Source organism: Curcuma longa, chromosome 1 (genome assembly GCF_044706935.1).
Source record: "Curcuma longa cultivar G26 ecotype Majalengka, Jawa Barat chromosome 1, ITB_CL_G26_1.1, whole genome shotgun sequence".
NCBI classification, from domain to species: domain Eukaryota; kingdom Viridiplantae; phylum Streptophyta; class Magnoliopsida; order Zingiberales; family Zingiberaceae; genus Curcuma; species Curcuma longa.
The window spans coordinates 9,908,587-9,925,537 of NC_133861.1; the positions used below are offsets into that span (position 1 = coordinate 9,908,587).

Here is a 16,951-nt window from a genome sequence, read left to right on the forward strand (position 1 = left end):
GCGATTGCTTTTAAGATCTGTGCGTGGGCTCCACGACCACGCGGATTAGCTGTATTGCTGGCCGACGATGGCTAGTTTTCATGCATTGAAGAGGCCCCACGTTGCATATTTTGTTGTAGCCTCAATTTCACATGGTGCACCTTATTCCTACCGATAATTATTTTATAATTAAAAAAGTGGATTTAATTAAAAAATTAATATGACTGATGAATCAGTCAACGGTTGAACATTTCAGCCGTTAATGCATAAAAGCCAAAATGAGAGCAGCTTCGATTATTTATATGTATATATTTATTTATGAATTTACTTGTAGTCGTAATTAAAAGCTATACAATCAACACGGTTCTGGCACGCATTCGATGGCTTATTAAAGTACATAAGTGATCGATTAATTGGGTGGGCTCAGCGGGCAGTGACGTCGTCTTTGTTAATTAATTCTTTCTTTCTGCCCGACTTTGTGGACTTCTTAAATAAATATTTATAAAAAAAAAGATCAGCTCACAAGTTGCGACAGTCCTTGTTCTTTCCTCCACTAATTGGAATATAACAGGCTTTGATGATTTGGAATATATGCCAATCAATATGACGAAAATTGAGTTTGATCTTATCTTCTATGTGGTCCATCCGTGTTTTAATACATGCATTTTTCAAAGGTTTGTTTGACATCTAAGATCCATCTTATTTTTCAATAAAATTGACTATTATCATTGTAGTTGTGATATTATTCACTAACAGTCTATTTGAATGGGATGAGAGAAACTTCATTGACGAAAGAGAAACAGAGAAAAAGAAAAAAAAAAAGGAAAAGTAAAATATATGTTCCCTTCTTTAGAAGGGGTGGAAGGTTAATTAACTAATATTATCTTATTTGGAAAGATAAGAAAGGAAATAAAAATTAAATATATAAAATCATAAAAATACCTTCACTTTTGTAAAAAAAGACAGCATATATAGAGGACAGATGGGGCACATATAGAAGTTGAAATATAAAAAACTTTAAAGTAGACAAAGCATATTATTTGAATAAATCTCTATAGGAAAAGAATATTAGGATTATTTGTCTATATCCTCTTGAGTCTTGTCCTTGAAGAGATGTATAACGAGGACAGGCATCGACATCATGATTCATGAAGTACAATGATTAAATACTAGACGGTGATAGCATACATTATGTGAAGAGCAATAGCACCAAGATGAGATATTTAAATTGATAAATTAATTTAAAATTAATATTTAAAAAAATAATAAAATTGAAATAAAATATTTTTAAATTTTCTTCCTCCTTAAATCCTAAATCGAAATATAAAATATTTTTAAATTTATGAACCTGCAAAAATAAAATTTACTCTTCTCTTCTCTCCAACTTCTTAACTCACTCTATCACAGACAAAAGTCTTTCCTTCACTTTCCTTTCCTCGCTTCTTCCGCGTAAATCATACATACGTAACCTGATCCATTAAGTAACATGAGAAAGAAAAGTAATGTTCGCTCCCAAAACGACACGACCAGAAGTTATGGGACACGTTATTGCTTTCTTGGAAGACAAATTAAATTTGTTTGACTGAAAATTAAGTTTCAAGGAATTCAAAATCAGTTTAGAATATATCCTAAATATCAAAGGTGTTTTGGGGGAGAAATTAAGATGGTGGGATCCTCAAAAGAGTGTGTTTAAAAATAAATAAATAAAAGTATGTCTAAAATATTTCTTATACCTAAAACATCTTCATTACCATACTATTATAACAATTATGAGCCGCTACTATAATATGTTAAAATAAATTACATGCGTGCTATAATAATATTGAAATACAAGTATTTTTTTATTAAAAAATAGGTCGGAGAATTTGACGATTATGATAATTAGATATCCCATTTTAATTTTCGTCTTATTTTATTTAACAATTTATCATTCTCACCTTTCACATGGTGTAATAACGCTAGCTCCTCGTGTCCATCGTTTGTCACCTTTCACATGGTGTAATAATTGCCTGTGGGAGCTCTATCTATATCCAATCTCATATATGTGGCCATCCATCTTTCAGATGTAGAATGTTGCCCCGATGAGAAACATTATCACATCACTGTGGAGGACTCAACACATGATGTTGGTATTCTGAGGTTTGTGCAAATCCAAACTTTCTATAATTTTTAGCAAATGAACAAAACTATCTGCTTTATTTTAAATACACTGCGACAAAATTAGTTTAGAGAAAAAAAAATACAACGAGCAAAATAATTGTCCATCGTGACTTTTGTTCCATGGAAGGAGCTTCCATCGACAGGAGTAAACGAAGTCTTAAAAGTGAAGTCGTACGAACCATTCTTAAAATATTAATTTATTTATCTAATTTTGTACTACTTTAGATGTATAGTTTACGGCTTCCACGATTAAAAAAACACACACTCAACTTTCAAATAAACACACCCACTTTTTTATATTTACCAAATGACACAGTCATTTTCTAAAAAGAAAATTATAAAAATAATATAAAATTAATTTTTAAAATACCAAATGACACGTTTATTTTATTTTTTATATAATTTAGGTGTCTTTACTAATATTAAAAGTGGATGATTTTTCTCTTAATTTATCTATAAGTAAATTTAAAATACAATTTATATACATTTAAATGTCTATCTCTAAAATATTTATCTCTATTGAAATTTAAATTTTTAAATTTAATTTTTTATATTTTATAATTTCAACGCAATTATACTACATGCATGAAATTCACGGAGAGAGATGCCCCGCCCCCTCCCCTAAAATATAATTTCTGTCGCTTCACTTTTCTTTCTCTCAATATTTTTTTTCCAATGGGAATTCCTATTCTTTGAGAGTAAACATAGGATAGACATGTGCATAATACTTCAAATTTACTTAGTAAATAAATCGGAGGAAAAAACATCTACGTTAGAATTAGTCGAACACATCCCGACCGTTCCTGTTGAGATCATCTTTCGGGCACGGTATTAGTCACGCAGCATCGAAGTTAACTTCGCGAGGAGGAAGGAGACGATGAGCTTCAAAACCTTATAAGCATCAGCACAATGAGAGGGAGGGTCAGAGGTGTCTTGACTCGACCACTCTAACGCTCAAGTCAATCGCTGAAAGAAAAAAAAAATTGAAGGAGTGTGATGAAGATGTATGTATGCGTACCTGCATCATCAGCATAGACTAGAGGTAATATAGGCTAAGGTGAGAGAATCATATAGACTTATCTTGGATATCTGTGCATAGAGATCTTGTCAGAGCATATGTCTCATCCGAATGAGAAAAATATCTCATCATTATCATAATAGCATGAAATCGTATCATTTAGCATCATATCAGACAACATAAATAAAGGAGTAGGTCATGGTGTCATATAATGATTCATAATTTATTGACGGCAATTTGATTGACTGATGAAAAGAAAAGGAATCGACCATGTGTTAAGCAGGGCACTGAGAGAAAAAGGGGGTTAGTCAACGGAGGAGTCAGCCCTTTGAGCAGAACTTGATCGAACTGGGAGAGGACTAAACTAGGGGCATAAGGCCTAATTGCCAAGTCGAGCTCAAAATCGGGTCTGTCATCCTGAGCTTAGCCGTGTCAATGCTAGGTCATGGACTCGTGTTTTGAGGGGTCGGTCATTAGGCCCAAGCTGAACTTTATCACCAAGTGGGAGCTCGGAATTGAATACAGAACTTGGCTCTGGAGAGGGGAAGATTGGGTGTCCAACCCGAGTCGATCCTAATCGCCGAGTAGGGTGGGGTTCCGACCTAATCCAGGCACCGAGTTGAGGTCATCAGGACAGAACGAAAGTCAAGATGAAATGACATAAGTCAAAAGGTGAAGAACCTTCTGTCCGATGTGTCATAGGCTTTGACCGGTCTTTATGGGTCAGGTCCAACCATCTCATAACGCCCATCGGCATTATTATTAAAAAAAAAAAAGACTGACCGAACGCTATTGAATAATATAACTTGCGCGTTTGAGACGAGACAAAACGCGTTTGTTGGTAACAGTAGATTAATTTCGTCAATTGTGAAGTTTCGAGGAAAATGAATCAATCAGCCTATAAAATCGTGAATGGAGATTTAGGAACCATCCAGCAGCTGTTGTGTTCCCCACTATCCTCTGTCACTCCTTCTAAGCTGTGGATTTCTGATGGAGAAGGGGATGCTATCAGAAAGCAAGCAAAAGCAGCAGCAGCAGCCAGAGAACGAAGTTCTTCAATTTTCTCCCCTTCGTCGCCTTCCTGCTTCTCACGTACACAACTGCCGAAACCGCCTACCGGTCGCGGCACCAACCCTCCGCCTTGGCCTTCACACTCTTCTCCTACGCCGACCTTGTGCTACTCTTCCATTGCCTCAAGGTCTTCGAGCGGCTCGGCCCCGACGCCACTCCTCGGAAGAAGGAAGGCCTCAAGGCCCTCGTTTGGCTCCTCGCCACCGCTCAAATTCTCGCCTTCACTTGGCGGGTGGCCGCTGAGATTCCGCTTCCGATCGCCGTCGCCGTGTGGCTCGTGGCTGGCTTTATCACAATCAGCGGATTTTATTCGATGTTCTTTTTCTCTGAGGCAGATGTGGTCGATAAGGGTGGCCTCAATTACAGTGCCGTTGTCAACGAAGAGCTCTCTCCGGACGAAAAAGTATAAAGAAATGTTTTAGAAATTTTCTTTATATTCACATTTCGAAAAGTTACAAGTACATAGAGTTGAATCGATAACAATGTGAAATAAATTATGCAGAAATAAAAATTCTTATTTTTATCCATTATAAAATATAAATAATGAATAATTAGGAGTCTACGGATTTTTTTTTCCATCCATTCTCTTTCTCGTTCTTCTTTTTAAATTTTTTTTTTTCATCTTAGTTCCTTTTACGTCTGCAATGCTCCACACTTCCCGGGGAACAGAGCATTAATTATTTTTTCAATTAAATATTTTTCCTGTGTAAATGTGTAAGCAATATTTATGGTATTGTTTTAATTGATTGAATGAAAATTCTTCAAGTGACAATCAAAATATAAAGCGGCAGTTTTGAAATGATAAAACTCATCAATGATTTTATTAAATGAAATTTAGATCGAAACTATACAAATAAATATTGACTTGGACAATTCAAATAAAATGAAAAATTAAGTCGAACAGAATAATGACTTTAACTTTATGCATGACTATTCAAATATCTAACGGTCAAGTTTAATAGTACTTAAAATAACGAGAGTTCGTTCAATGTCTTTTTCAATTTATTTTACTGAGATCCACAGTATGTCGTAACAAAATTGAAGAAAGTAGTACTTTTCTGCAAGGAAGGGCTGGTCTATTTGGATGAAAATATTAGCTCACATACAAGTTTGATTTATAAATGTGAATACAGGAATATACGTATAAATGTCAATTCCTATGGAATCATCCATGATGAAAAATTAATCAAAAATAATTTTATTCTAAGATTAATTAATTAATGCTAATTAATCAATTAATGTGTTCAAATTAATAGTCAAATAATTAAAATTAATTAATTAATTGCCCTTAGGTTTCTTTCTTTCTCTCTTGAAAAAAGTTTTAAAGTTTTGAAAGCTCATTAAGATTTAAAATTTAAAGTGTACTGTTTCAAATCATAAATCATATTATATTTTGAGAGATGATTATTAATAAACCATAAGAATATAGGTAGGATAATATCATCTTATGGAAAGAATATCTATATTCATTACCTTTAACTTAACAAAGTTATTATATTCATCACACTATGTTATAATTCATTTACCGATGTAATAATGATCTTGCATTATTTGATCATAATCTAAATTAAATAATATTATTATTGACAATCTTAAATAGATAATCAAAATTAACAATGATAATCTTCAATCAAATATCCTTTTATTTTTATCTAAAACGATACTCGATAACGTAAGAATATTAAGTCAGCAATTGATCTAAAAAAAATGATAAATCCCAGTCAGTCTCATGGACTCAATCCCTGGGGGTGGCCGGTCCGGTCCCACGGAAATTTCCCACCGACCACCAGGATAAATCGGGAAACGCATACGGCGGTCAATCCAGATGCCCAGCATCCTTTGATTGCGTTCCCCATTTGAAAGAAAATTCTTACAAATACGCCATATCTGGGGATCGAACCGTGGGTCCCTGAGTCACAACCCGGATGTCCTACCGTTGCACCATTACCCCGGGGACAACAATCGATCTAAGAATATTAAAGTAGGTGATTAATAAAACCAAATCAGCGATGATAATACCGATAAGAGTGTCATCGATCTAAAAAAAATGATAATCCTAGTTAGCCCCATTGACTATCTCTGAGGTGACTGTTCCGGTCTCACGGAAGTTTCCCACCGGCCATCAGGGATAAATCGAGAAATGCATGCACGCAGTGGCCAGCCCAGATGCCCAACATCCTTTGATTGCGCTCTTCATTTAGAAAAAAATTCCTGCAAATACGCTATAGCTGAGAATCGAACCGTAGATGTTTGAGTGACAATCTAAATATCCTACCACGACATCATTGTCCCGGGACCGAGTGTCATCGATCTAAGAATATTAAGTCGGTGATCAATAAAACCAAATCAGCGATGATAATACCGATAAAGTGCCTACAAAATATAAAAAGGACTAAATTCACGTGGTCATAAAGAAATTCTAATTCTATGTTTATTCCAAAAGATAGAACGGACGAGAAAAAGGGCGAGGCACTCTCACACAGCCGTCGACGTGGGGTTACCGCCTGTTGTCCTAGTCGAAAGTGGTCGGGAGAAATTTAATTGCACCGAGGTGGAAGGAGGAAAAAGAATTTCCTCCCAATTTGAACGGATGAAAAAAATGAGTAAAAAAAAATATCTGCATCTAAAATTCGTCTGTCCATTAAATAAATAATAAAATTAAAAATATATAATTTATTTTTTCAAGAAGTAAACAGGATAAAAAATTCTACTATAGAAAATTTTCTATAATTTTTAGTTCCGTGCTTACAAGTAACCAGTTTTTATTTCCGTCGAAGCGCGTTGTCCAACGCGCAAAGAGACTGACTGGGCGATCAGGGACATTCTGACCGAACCTAAACGCGCTAATTGTAAGTTTCCTAGAAAATGAATCAATCAGTCTCTATAAATCTGCAGCAGGAGTTGAGGAAGCATCAAGCAGCTGTTGCATGCCCCACTATCCTCTGTCACTCCTAAGCTGTGGACTTCTAATGGAGAAGGGAACGCTATCAGAAAGCAAGCAAAGCAGCAGCAGCAGCAGCAGCAGCCGGAGAACGAAGTTCTTCAATTTTCTCACCGTCGTCGCCTTCCTGCTTCTCACGTACACAACTGCCGAAACCGCCTACCGGTCGCGACACCAACCCTCCGCCTTGGCCTTCACACTCTTCTCCTACGCCGACCTCGTGCTACTCTTCCATTGCCTCAAGCTCTTCGAGCGGCTCGGCCCCGACGCCACTCCTCGGAAGAAGGAAGGCCTGAAGGCCCTCGTTTGGCTCCTCGCCACCGCTCAAATTCTCGCCTTCACTTGGCGGGTGGCCGCTGAGATTCCGCTTCCGATCGCCGTCGCCGTGTGGCTCGTGGCTGGCTTCATCACAATCAGCGGATTTTATTCGATGTTCTTTTCCTCTGAGGCAGATGGGGTCGATAAGGGCGGCTTCAATTACAGTGCCGTGGTCAACGAAGACCTCTCGCCGGACGATAAAGTATAAAGAAGTGGTTGGGAAATTTTCTTTATATTCACATTTCGAGAAGTTCCCTTCGAATAAAAACATTATATATGCTTCGATGGAGAAGCAATATATCAATCATCTCTCTATTGCAATTGCTAGTATTGTATTACCAAGGTGTCATTTGTCTGCGACAAATTAAGAAAATTAATATAAAAAGAAGGCAAATTTCCCTTTTATAAAACTTTCAGTTGAGCAGCTACGCTCCTTTTCCCTTTCGTTTCCCACTCACGAACACTCTGAATGATCTCGATTTCAGGTACGATCGGGTCGAAAGGGATGCTATGGTGGTCGCCAGCGTTGAGAACAATGGCGGCGGGTCGGAGCTTCAGGCGACGGCGCGGGAGGTTCTGGTGGCGTGGGGGGAGGGAAAGGAGGAGGAAGAACAAGAGGGCTGGGGTTGCAAACGCCGTCACCGAAGAGGCGGCAAACCTCGCCATGCCTTCTTCTCCTTCTCCTCGGATCGCGCTTCTGTTTTTTTTCGATCCGATCGAACGAAAATGGAACAAAGAGATGCGGAATTGGAACCGGGATTCAAATTGTTGTCAGAGCCGCCGCCTTGTAATGCTGGTAAGCCGATGGATGGCGATCATCAGATGAACAGGATCTGTTTGATTGTCTAAACCGCGAAAACAAACAATGGGTTTAGGATGGAAATTTAAAATACAATCGAGACAAATATCAGCAGATTGGGATTTTAATTCTAAATTTAATAAATTAATAATAGTATGCATCCCCCCCCCCCCCCCCCCCCCCCCCCCCCCCCCCCCCCCCCCCCCCCCCCCCCCCACCCCCACTCTTGTTACATCCTAATACCGGCGCCGTCGTCTGCGAGGTCGACATGCCCAGCGCGGCAGCGCCAAGCCAACGAGATCAAGGAGCAGGTGGAGCCGACGAGGCTAACAACCGCACCGGCCTGGTGGTCAACAGCAACCGCTGCCGCCGCGAGGACAAGGACGCAAAGTACCATGCATCGAACGGCGCATGGGCAAATCCATGCGCAAGTTCCCGACGCCGGAGGACACAGACCTCGAGTCCATCTCTGCCACCTTCCAGGACGGCGTGCTCGCCGTCAGGGTCGATAAGAAGCATGCAGCCGACGGAACCTAAGAAACCAAAGAACATCGAGATCAAAATCGGAAGCGGCTCCTCCTCCACCGAGAACAACGGTGCCTGATAAACTTGGAAGCGCGGGCGCCGACAACAGTTTTGAGTTCTCGGATAGAAGCCAAACTCTGGTTTTGCCTTTTGTTCCCCATTGCCATAAGGAACACTCCAAACTGATATACATGATTCGAACTCGTATCGATCTGAAAAATCTATCCAATCTAATACAAATCCGATGAGCCCTTCAGTTAAAACCGCCTCTGATATTAATTATAATCGATCTCAATCAATGTTTTTCATAAACAATCGTAAATAACTTATATAAACGTTTAAAATAATAACATGATAAATAATTTTTAATTTGTATACAGTATTAAAAAGTTTGGACTTCATTATTATTTTTTATCTCTGTTCATACCCTAATTCTATTGTTTTTTTATGAGGCCTTCAATTAAAATCTGTTTTTTATAATTATCCAAGTGCCCAAATTTCAAAACCACATTATTGTCATATTCACAAAATTAAATAAATAAAAAACCTTAGGAGGCGTTTGGTTTCGTCATTTTTTATTTTCATTTTCTTATTTTCTATAAATTGTTGTTTGCTTTGTGTTTTTCAATTTTATTATCTGGAAAATGAGAAGCTATTTTCTAAGAAAACAGAAAATGACAAAATATCATTTTCTATAGAGAATGAAAACTGCAGTTGAAAAATAGAAAATTGAAAAAGACGGCTACAGTATCGCACGACTCCACATTGCACGATTATTTTAATAAAATAATTCATTAAATTAATAAATATAATTTAATAATTTTATGTTTAAAAAATAATTCATTAAAAATAATTATTTTAATAAATTCATTCATTAAATTAATAAATATACTTTTTTTTTTAAATTTTATCTTTTAACATTTAAAATAAATTTATATATATTTTAATAAAATAATTATTTTTATTAAAATAATTCATTAAATTAATAAATATAATTCCTTAATTTTATTTTTTTAATTTAAAATAAATTTTTATATATTAATAAAATAATTATTTTATTCTTTAAATTAATAAATATAATTCTTTAATTTTATTTTTTTTAATTTAAGATAAATTTATATTTATTTTAATAAATATAATTTGATAATTTTGTTTTAATAAAAATAATTCATTAAAAATAATTATTTTAATAAAATAATTCATTAAATTAATAAATATAATTTATTAATTTTATTTTTTTAACTTAAAAAATTTATATATATTAATAAAATAATTCATTAAAATAATTATTTTAATAAAATAATTCACTAAATTAATAAATATAATTTATTAAATTTATTTTTTTAAATTTAAAATCATTTTTTAATTTGTAAATATTTAAATTAAAATTTATTGAATTAATTAATTTGATTTCAATTATATTTTATATTACAATTGAAGTTATGTAATATTGTATTAGAAGGTCAGGTTTGATCCATTTCTAATATGGTTGATCTCCTTTTTGTATGATTTTTTCTTTTCCATGACAATATGATATTTTTATTTAAAAAATTTATTTTATTTATAATTTTTTATATTAATAAACCAAACATATTTTATAATTTTCTTTTATAAAAAATAGAAAACAGTATATTATACCAAATACATTTTCTGTTTTCTAAAAATTAGATCAGAAAATAGAAAAATAAAAATAAAAAATAAAAATTGAAAAATAAAAAAAAATTCTAAACCAAACGCCCCCTTAACTTCCTTCTTTTGATATTTTCCCCCTTTCTGCTATTTTCTTGCGTTCTCTTCTTTCTTTATCTTCTCACCTCAATATTTGTGCAAGATTTGATATACTTGTAGAAATAATATACTACTGTGACTGTAGCATGTAGGGTGATTACTCGGATTTACAAATTTTAAGTTTCAATACATATATCTCAGTCGTCTAGTTAAAATTTTCACGTGCACGACACTTTTGATTCTTCTGTTATTAAGAATTTACTCATAATTCATAAATTGTTAATTTATCCTCAATAATGCTATTTTTTTAAAAAATCGTCACATCCTAAGAAATATCCATTCAAATTCTGGTTGGTGCACAAATAACCTAATTTGATATGGTCAACTTGATCATTAATGCCTCTCTCTCTGCATTATTTATACTCGATATAGTTTAGATTATATTTCTTTATCTTATTTGTTGTATTAAAATTAAGAGTCATAAACTTTATTTTTTCTCTACACAGTTATCTTTTAATTTTGCACTAGCTGATTAAGAATTTTTATATTATGACATTTTCATTCATCATAAATTTGCTTAGTTATTTTCGATGAAAACAAAATTTATTGTCTACCGACCACCAAGTCTCGCCCTCAAAAGTCAAGCAAAAAAACTTTATAAAAAGAAAACATTGTAATATAATAGACACTGCTCTAGTTTTCACAATAGTTTATCTCGTAGATCATTTTTTTTATCACACTACTTAATCCTTAAATGTCCTTCAGACAAATTTTATAATCAGATTCATTACTGTTACATTCTTTTTAATATTTAGTTGTCTTGTTATATTTTGCTTACACTTCTATTCCATACATAAATTAGATTTTTATTCACAATAACTATAATTTGTAGAAGGATCATATATCATTGCTTACCTATATTGACCAAATATATATATATATATATTTTTCAATATGTTATTTTTCATGAGTCCTTTTTTTCTTCTTATAATAATTTTCTCAACTTCTCTTTGCAGACAAGTACTGACACTTTTCTATTGCAATATACCCATGCTTCTCCATCTAAACGTACCTAATATTTTTAACTTATTGATTTGTCCATTATATTATTCAAATTTATGATGTAGTTTTTATTATACGGCGATCGATGGCTAATTATTATATTTTGATCGGAGAGACCTTTTTTTCTTAGAAAAAAAAAATTATATCAAGGTAGATTTATGGCCTTAAATACTTACAAAATAATCAAGTTAATTAAGATATTTATTATGAGATTTAAGGGTTAATCATTCTTAACTAATGATTTTATATATATTATGATAATCAAACAGCCATACACATTGTTATCAATTCTTTATGAGAGAAAAAAACAGAACGCATTAAAATTGATTGTGATATTATTAGAAAATTAATAAATTGACAAGAGAAATTAAAATCACAAAATTAAATAAGGTAAACTGGGGCATTCAAATTCCTGCTTCAACTTAAGGAAAAAGAAATAGTTTATTGTAATAATCTTTTCGAAATGTGAATATAAGTTACGAATTGAGAGGATATTATAGCTTTATATATATATTTGTAACTTTTCGAACTGTCTGTGAATAAGAAAATTTCCCAACCTCTTTATACGTTATCGTCTGGAAAGAGCTCTTCGTCGACCACGGCACTGTAATTGAGGCCACCCCTACCGACCACTTCTGCCTCGGAGAAAAAGAACATCAAATAAAATCCGCTGATTGTGATTAAGCCAGCCACGAGCCACACAGCGACAGCGATCGGAATTGCAATCGCAGCGGCCACCCGCCAAGTGAAGGCGAGAGTTTGAGCGGTGGCGAGGAGCCAAACGAGGGCCTTGAGGCCTTCCTGCTTCCGAGGAGTGGCGTCGGGGCCGAGCCGCTCGAAGACCTTGAGGCAGTGGAAGAGTAGCACGAGGTCGGCGTAGGAGAAGAGTGTGAAGGCCAAGGCTGATTCGGCGGTTGTGTACGTGAGAAGCAGGAAGGCGACGAAGGCGAGAAAACTGAAGAGTTTCGTCCTCAGGCGGCTGCTGCTGCTTTCTGATAGTGTTCCATTCTCCATTTGAAGTGCACAGCTCAGAATAAGTGACAGAGGATAGTGGGGCACGGCACCCCTACCGACCACTTCTGCCTCGGAGAAAAAGAACATCAAATAAAATCCGCTGATTGTGATTAAGCCAGCCACGAGCCACACGGCGACGGCGATCGGAATTGCAATCGCAGCGGCCACCCGCCAAGTGAAGGCGAGAGTTTGAGCGGTGGCGAGGAGCCAAACGAGGGCCTTGAGGCCTTCCTTCTTCCGAGGAGTGGCTTCGGGGCCGAACCGCTCGAAGACCTTGAGGCAGTGGAAGAGTAGCACGAGGTCGGCGTAGGAGAAGAGTGTGAAGGCCAAGGCGGATTCGGCGGTTGTGTACGTGAGAAGCAGGAAGGCGACGAAGGCGAGAAAACTGAAGAGTTTCGTCCTCAGGCGGCTGCTGCTGCTGCTTTCTGATAGCGTTCCATTCTCCATTTGAAGTCCACAGCTTAGAAGGAGTGACAGAGGATTGCGGGGCATATGGTGCTTGATGCTTGCTGAACCTCCATTGACGATTTTATAGAGGTTGATTGATTCATTTTCTAGGAAACCTACCATGAACACGCTTACGTTCGGTAAGAGTGACATCGAATCGGTCAGAGTGTCACGAATCATAGTGGACTGGAGCCACTAAGGTGGCACGGTGACATGGCGGATTCCACCCTATTTTGCCGAAGAAGAGAGTGTCACGAATCGTCAACGCCGTTAGCTTACGGAATTAAAAATTATCGAAAATTTTCTATAATAGAATTTTTTCCTGTTCACTTCTAAAAACATATATTATATATTTTTTATTTATTATTTATTTAATGGACAGACCAGTTACGCATCTATACGTGGATATTTGTTTACTCATTTTTCCATCGGTTCAAATTGAAAGGAAAATATTCACTAATCCAAGCGGTGCAATTGACTTGCTCCCGGCCACTTACGGCTACCGCACGCCGCCTCGAGCGACGACTGCGTATTTACGGTTTACTTGTACGCGCGGAATTAAAAGTTATTGAAAATTTTCTATAATAGATTTTTCCCCTGTTTACTTCTTAAAATATATATATTATATATTTTTAATTAATTTATTTATTTAATGGACAGACCAATTTACGCATCTATGCGTGGATATTTTTTTACTCATTTTTTTCATCCGTTCAAATTGGGAGGAAAATATCCAACACGGTGCAATTGAATTTCTCCCCACCACTTTCTCCAATCATAACGAAGACTGTGTTTTACAATCAAATGGAGTTTATTTCTAAAAGCGATAAAACATATAAAATCAATTACATTTTGTTTTCATCGAAAAAAAAACTAAGTAAATTTATGTCAATAACTTTAATTAGTCAAGATAGGTGCATGCTTTAAATATCATACTGAATTGTTTAAAATATTAAGTTTTGATACAATATATAATTATAAAGCAAGCTTTAAAATATAAAGCAAGGTCGAAACAAGGAACCTTATGACTCTTAGTTTTGATACAATATATAATTATAATCTAAATAATGTAGAGAGAGGAATGAATATCAAATTAGATTAATTATTTGTGCACCAACGAGAATCTTAATGGACAAAGATTATAGATGATGGAACTCCGTTTGATCTTTCTTATGATGTGATGATTTTAAAAATCAAAAAAGAAAAATGTATTATATATTAAGGGTAAATTAAACAACTTGAGAATAAAATTTTAATGATAGAATAATCAAAAGTGGGGCGCACCTGAAAATTTTAATTAGATAACTGAAATATATGTATTAAAAGTTAAAATTTGTAAATCCGAATAATTACCTACATGCACAATATCAATCACAGTAGTATATATTTCTAGATTACAATTCAACTAATGAAAAAGTTCGTTGGTGGAAAGAGGAACACTTAAATGGCCGCCTCAATTTGACAGAGTTCAATGTGTATGTTTTCAGCTGCTTCGCTTTTGTCTCTGTGTTTTTACTATTTTATTTTTACTACTTAATGGATAATCAAATTAATTCGCATTATAAATAATTTCATGTTATAACATATTATTGTTTATTACTAGGTTAGCAATATCATATTATTATTGTTATTATTCAATAAAGATAAAAATACTTTAAATTATTAATATATAATAAATCAAAATTTTATATATTTAACAAAAACGATATCACATTTATTAATACAAAGTTATTAGATAATACTATATATTTAATATATTATTATTTACTTAAATAGATTATTATTTAATATTAATTTCACATTATTGGTTTAATTGAGAAATTAGATTTAATTTTTAAGACAATAGTGATGGAATAGGTACTATTTAATAGCGGATGCAATAAGGCTGATCTACTCATCTAGGGTTTAGGGTTTAGGGTTTAGGGTTTAGGGTTTAGGGATGAGTAGGTGTCCCCGGGGCCATGGTGCCACTGTAGGACAATCAAGTTGTCACACAGGTACCCGTGGTTCGATCCCCAGTTACGGCGTATTTGTAAGAATTTTTCTTCAAATGAGAATCGCAATCAAATGATGCTGGCCATCTGGGTTGACCGCTACGTGCGCTTCCCAATTTACCCTGGTGGCCGGTGGAAAATTTCTGTGGGACCGGATCGGTCTCCCTCAAGGATTGAGTCAATGCGACTAACTGGGATTATATTTTTTTTAGGCTATGAGTAGGTAAGAGATTTAAGTTAGAATTCACAAGCACTATCTTTGTATGCCTTCATTACTATTCAAGCTAAGATTGGAAAAACTTGGCTAAATTGGTGAGTTTGTCAAAATGAATTTTGTTTGTCAAATTTTTTTTTAACATATTCCATCTTTTTTAATTCGGGATTTGATGACTTTTCAATCAATTTAATCTGTTTTGTAAGAGGGAGTTTACCTATAGATCATAATGAAGAAAATTAGATCAAAGAAACAACATCCTATTGACAAAATCCTAAAATTTTCAGAAACACACTATCCCCTTCAGGGGCGGATGTGTTAGGGCCCGGGGGGGCCATGACCCTCCAGCCCAAGTTGAACCTTTAATGTGTTTAGATTAAACCCTTAGGGTTGCTGGTTAATAGGTTTTAGGGTTAATGGGTTGTTGATCTATTGGATCCTAAACCAACCCGATAAGCCGATAAGGAAACCTAGAAATCGCGAGTCTGCCTTCGTTGGGTCCCGATCGCGCCTCCGTCTTCTTCGTGTCTTCGTCGAGCGCGGCGGCAACAACTTCAGCTTTTCTAGTTCTTTTAGTACATCTTGGTCTATTTTTTTTGTTCAAATATACTAATCACAGAATTTCTTATGCTAATCACAGGAATGTCTGGAGGGTTTAGTTTTGTGACTTTTACATCTAGTGAAGAAGCTTCAGCTGCTATCAGTGGAATGGATGTGAAGGTAAATATGCATTAATATTTTTTTTTTTTTAGATCTTGTTGCATCATGAAAGTGGCAAATGTTTCATGGGATGTATAGAACAAATTAGTAATATGATTACATGAAATTTTATGGAGTGACTATATTATCAATGGAATGGATGTGAAGGTAAATATGCATTTCTGTTCTTTTTTGTTTATTTTAGATAATGTTAATAGAAGATGTAGATCTTGTTGCATTATTCATTATAAAAAAATGAAAGCGACAAATGTTTCATACTTTCATGAGATATATAGCACAAAGTAGTAATCTAATTCCATTGTATTTTATGTAATGATTATATTATGCTATGTTAGATTTTTGTGCTAAGGATTATAAATGTTAATTTAGTTATTCTTTATTTTTTTATATAATTATTTAAGTGATTAAGTTTGTACTTAGGTCCTTGATATGTATCTTTGGTCAATTCTTTTGTGCAAATGAGTATATCGTTTTCATTATATGACCCCCCCAAATATGAAATCCTGGATCCGCCCCTGATCACCTTGAATGTACCAAGAATGTCTGTTTACCTGTAGATATTATTTTTTGTTTCTTCATAAAAGGTTTTAGCAAAGTAAATTGATCGGGTGTGGATCATTCGAAAGTGACAAGATAGATACAAGCTAAACAGATTAGTCAAGATTTACAAGCGAAAGGAATCTAATTAAAGAATTAATCCATTAATTGAGCCAATAGATAAATTGGATTCAGATGCGTAAAATCAAGCATGTCCAATGGGTTAGATCAAGACAAACAAACATATCGACAAATGAGATTGGATGAACGAACCAAAAGAGTCAAAAGTGAATCTATCGAATGGCTTGGCAAATCCAGCTGGTCAAGATAACAATTTTTTATAAGAACATTATGATATTTGTGGAGATAATTGTAAGTTTTTATAATAACATTATACTCTAATTTAAACTAAACTATCAAGTTA

At 34.7% G+C, this 16,951-nt stretch overlaps 2 protein-coding genes and 1 pseudogene across 3 annotated transcripts; 2 read left to right on the plus strand and 1 right to left on the minus strand.

The window, feature by feature from the left end:
- Positions 1-4,132: 4,132 nt before the first annotated feature.
- On the plus strand, positions 4,133-4,755 carry LOC141844962 (uncharacterized; annotated as a pseudogene).
- A 2,373-nt stretch (positions 4,756-7,128) lies between these two features.
- On the plus strand, positions 7,129-8,426 carry LOC141840423 (uncharacterized). Of its 2 annotated transcripts, XM_074728405.1 has the most exons (2): positions 7,129-7,689; positions 7,973-8,426. In XM_074728405.1, exons 1-2 carry the CDS (start codon positions 7,156-7,158, stop codon positions 8,015-8,017), a joined length of 579 nt encoding a protein of 192 aa, XP_074584506.1. In that variant the 5' UTR covers positions 7,129-7,155; the 3' UTR covers positions 8,018-8,426. The 2 variants fall into 2 exon arrangements, with proteins under 2 accessions (XP_074584506.1, XP_074584513.1); XM_074728412.1 differs by lacking the exon at positions 7,973-8,426 and having other exon boundaries at positions 7,129-7,897.
- Positions 8,427-12,162: 3,736 nt separating this feature from the next.
- Positions 12,163-12,633, minus strand: LOC141847150 (uncharacterized). The gene has a single exon (XM_074735163.1). It carries the CDS (start codon positions 12,613-12,615, stop codon positions 12,163-12,165), a length of 453 nt encoding a protein of 150 aa, XP_074591264.1. The 5' UTR covers positions 12,616-12,633.
- Between the last annotated feature and the right edge of the window lie 4,318 nt (positions 12,634-16,951).

Coding starts and splice junctions, on each gene's coding strand:
- LOC141847150 (XM_074735163.1), bottom strand. CDS start 12,615: ATGGAGAATGGAACACTATCAGAAAGCAGCAGCAGCCGCCTGAGGACG.
- LOC141840423 (XM_074728405.1), top strand. CDS start 7,156: ATGCCCCACTATCCTCTGTCACTCCTAAGCTGTGGACTTCTAATGGAG. Junction 7,690..7,972: donor ACCTCTCGCCGGACGATAAA/GTATAAAGAAGT, acceptor TCTCGATTTCAG/GTACGATCGGGTCGAAAGGG.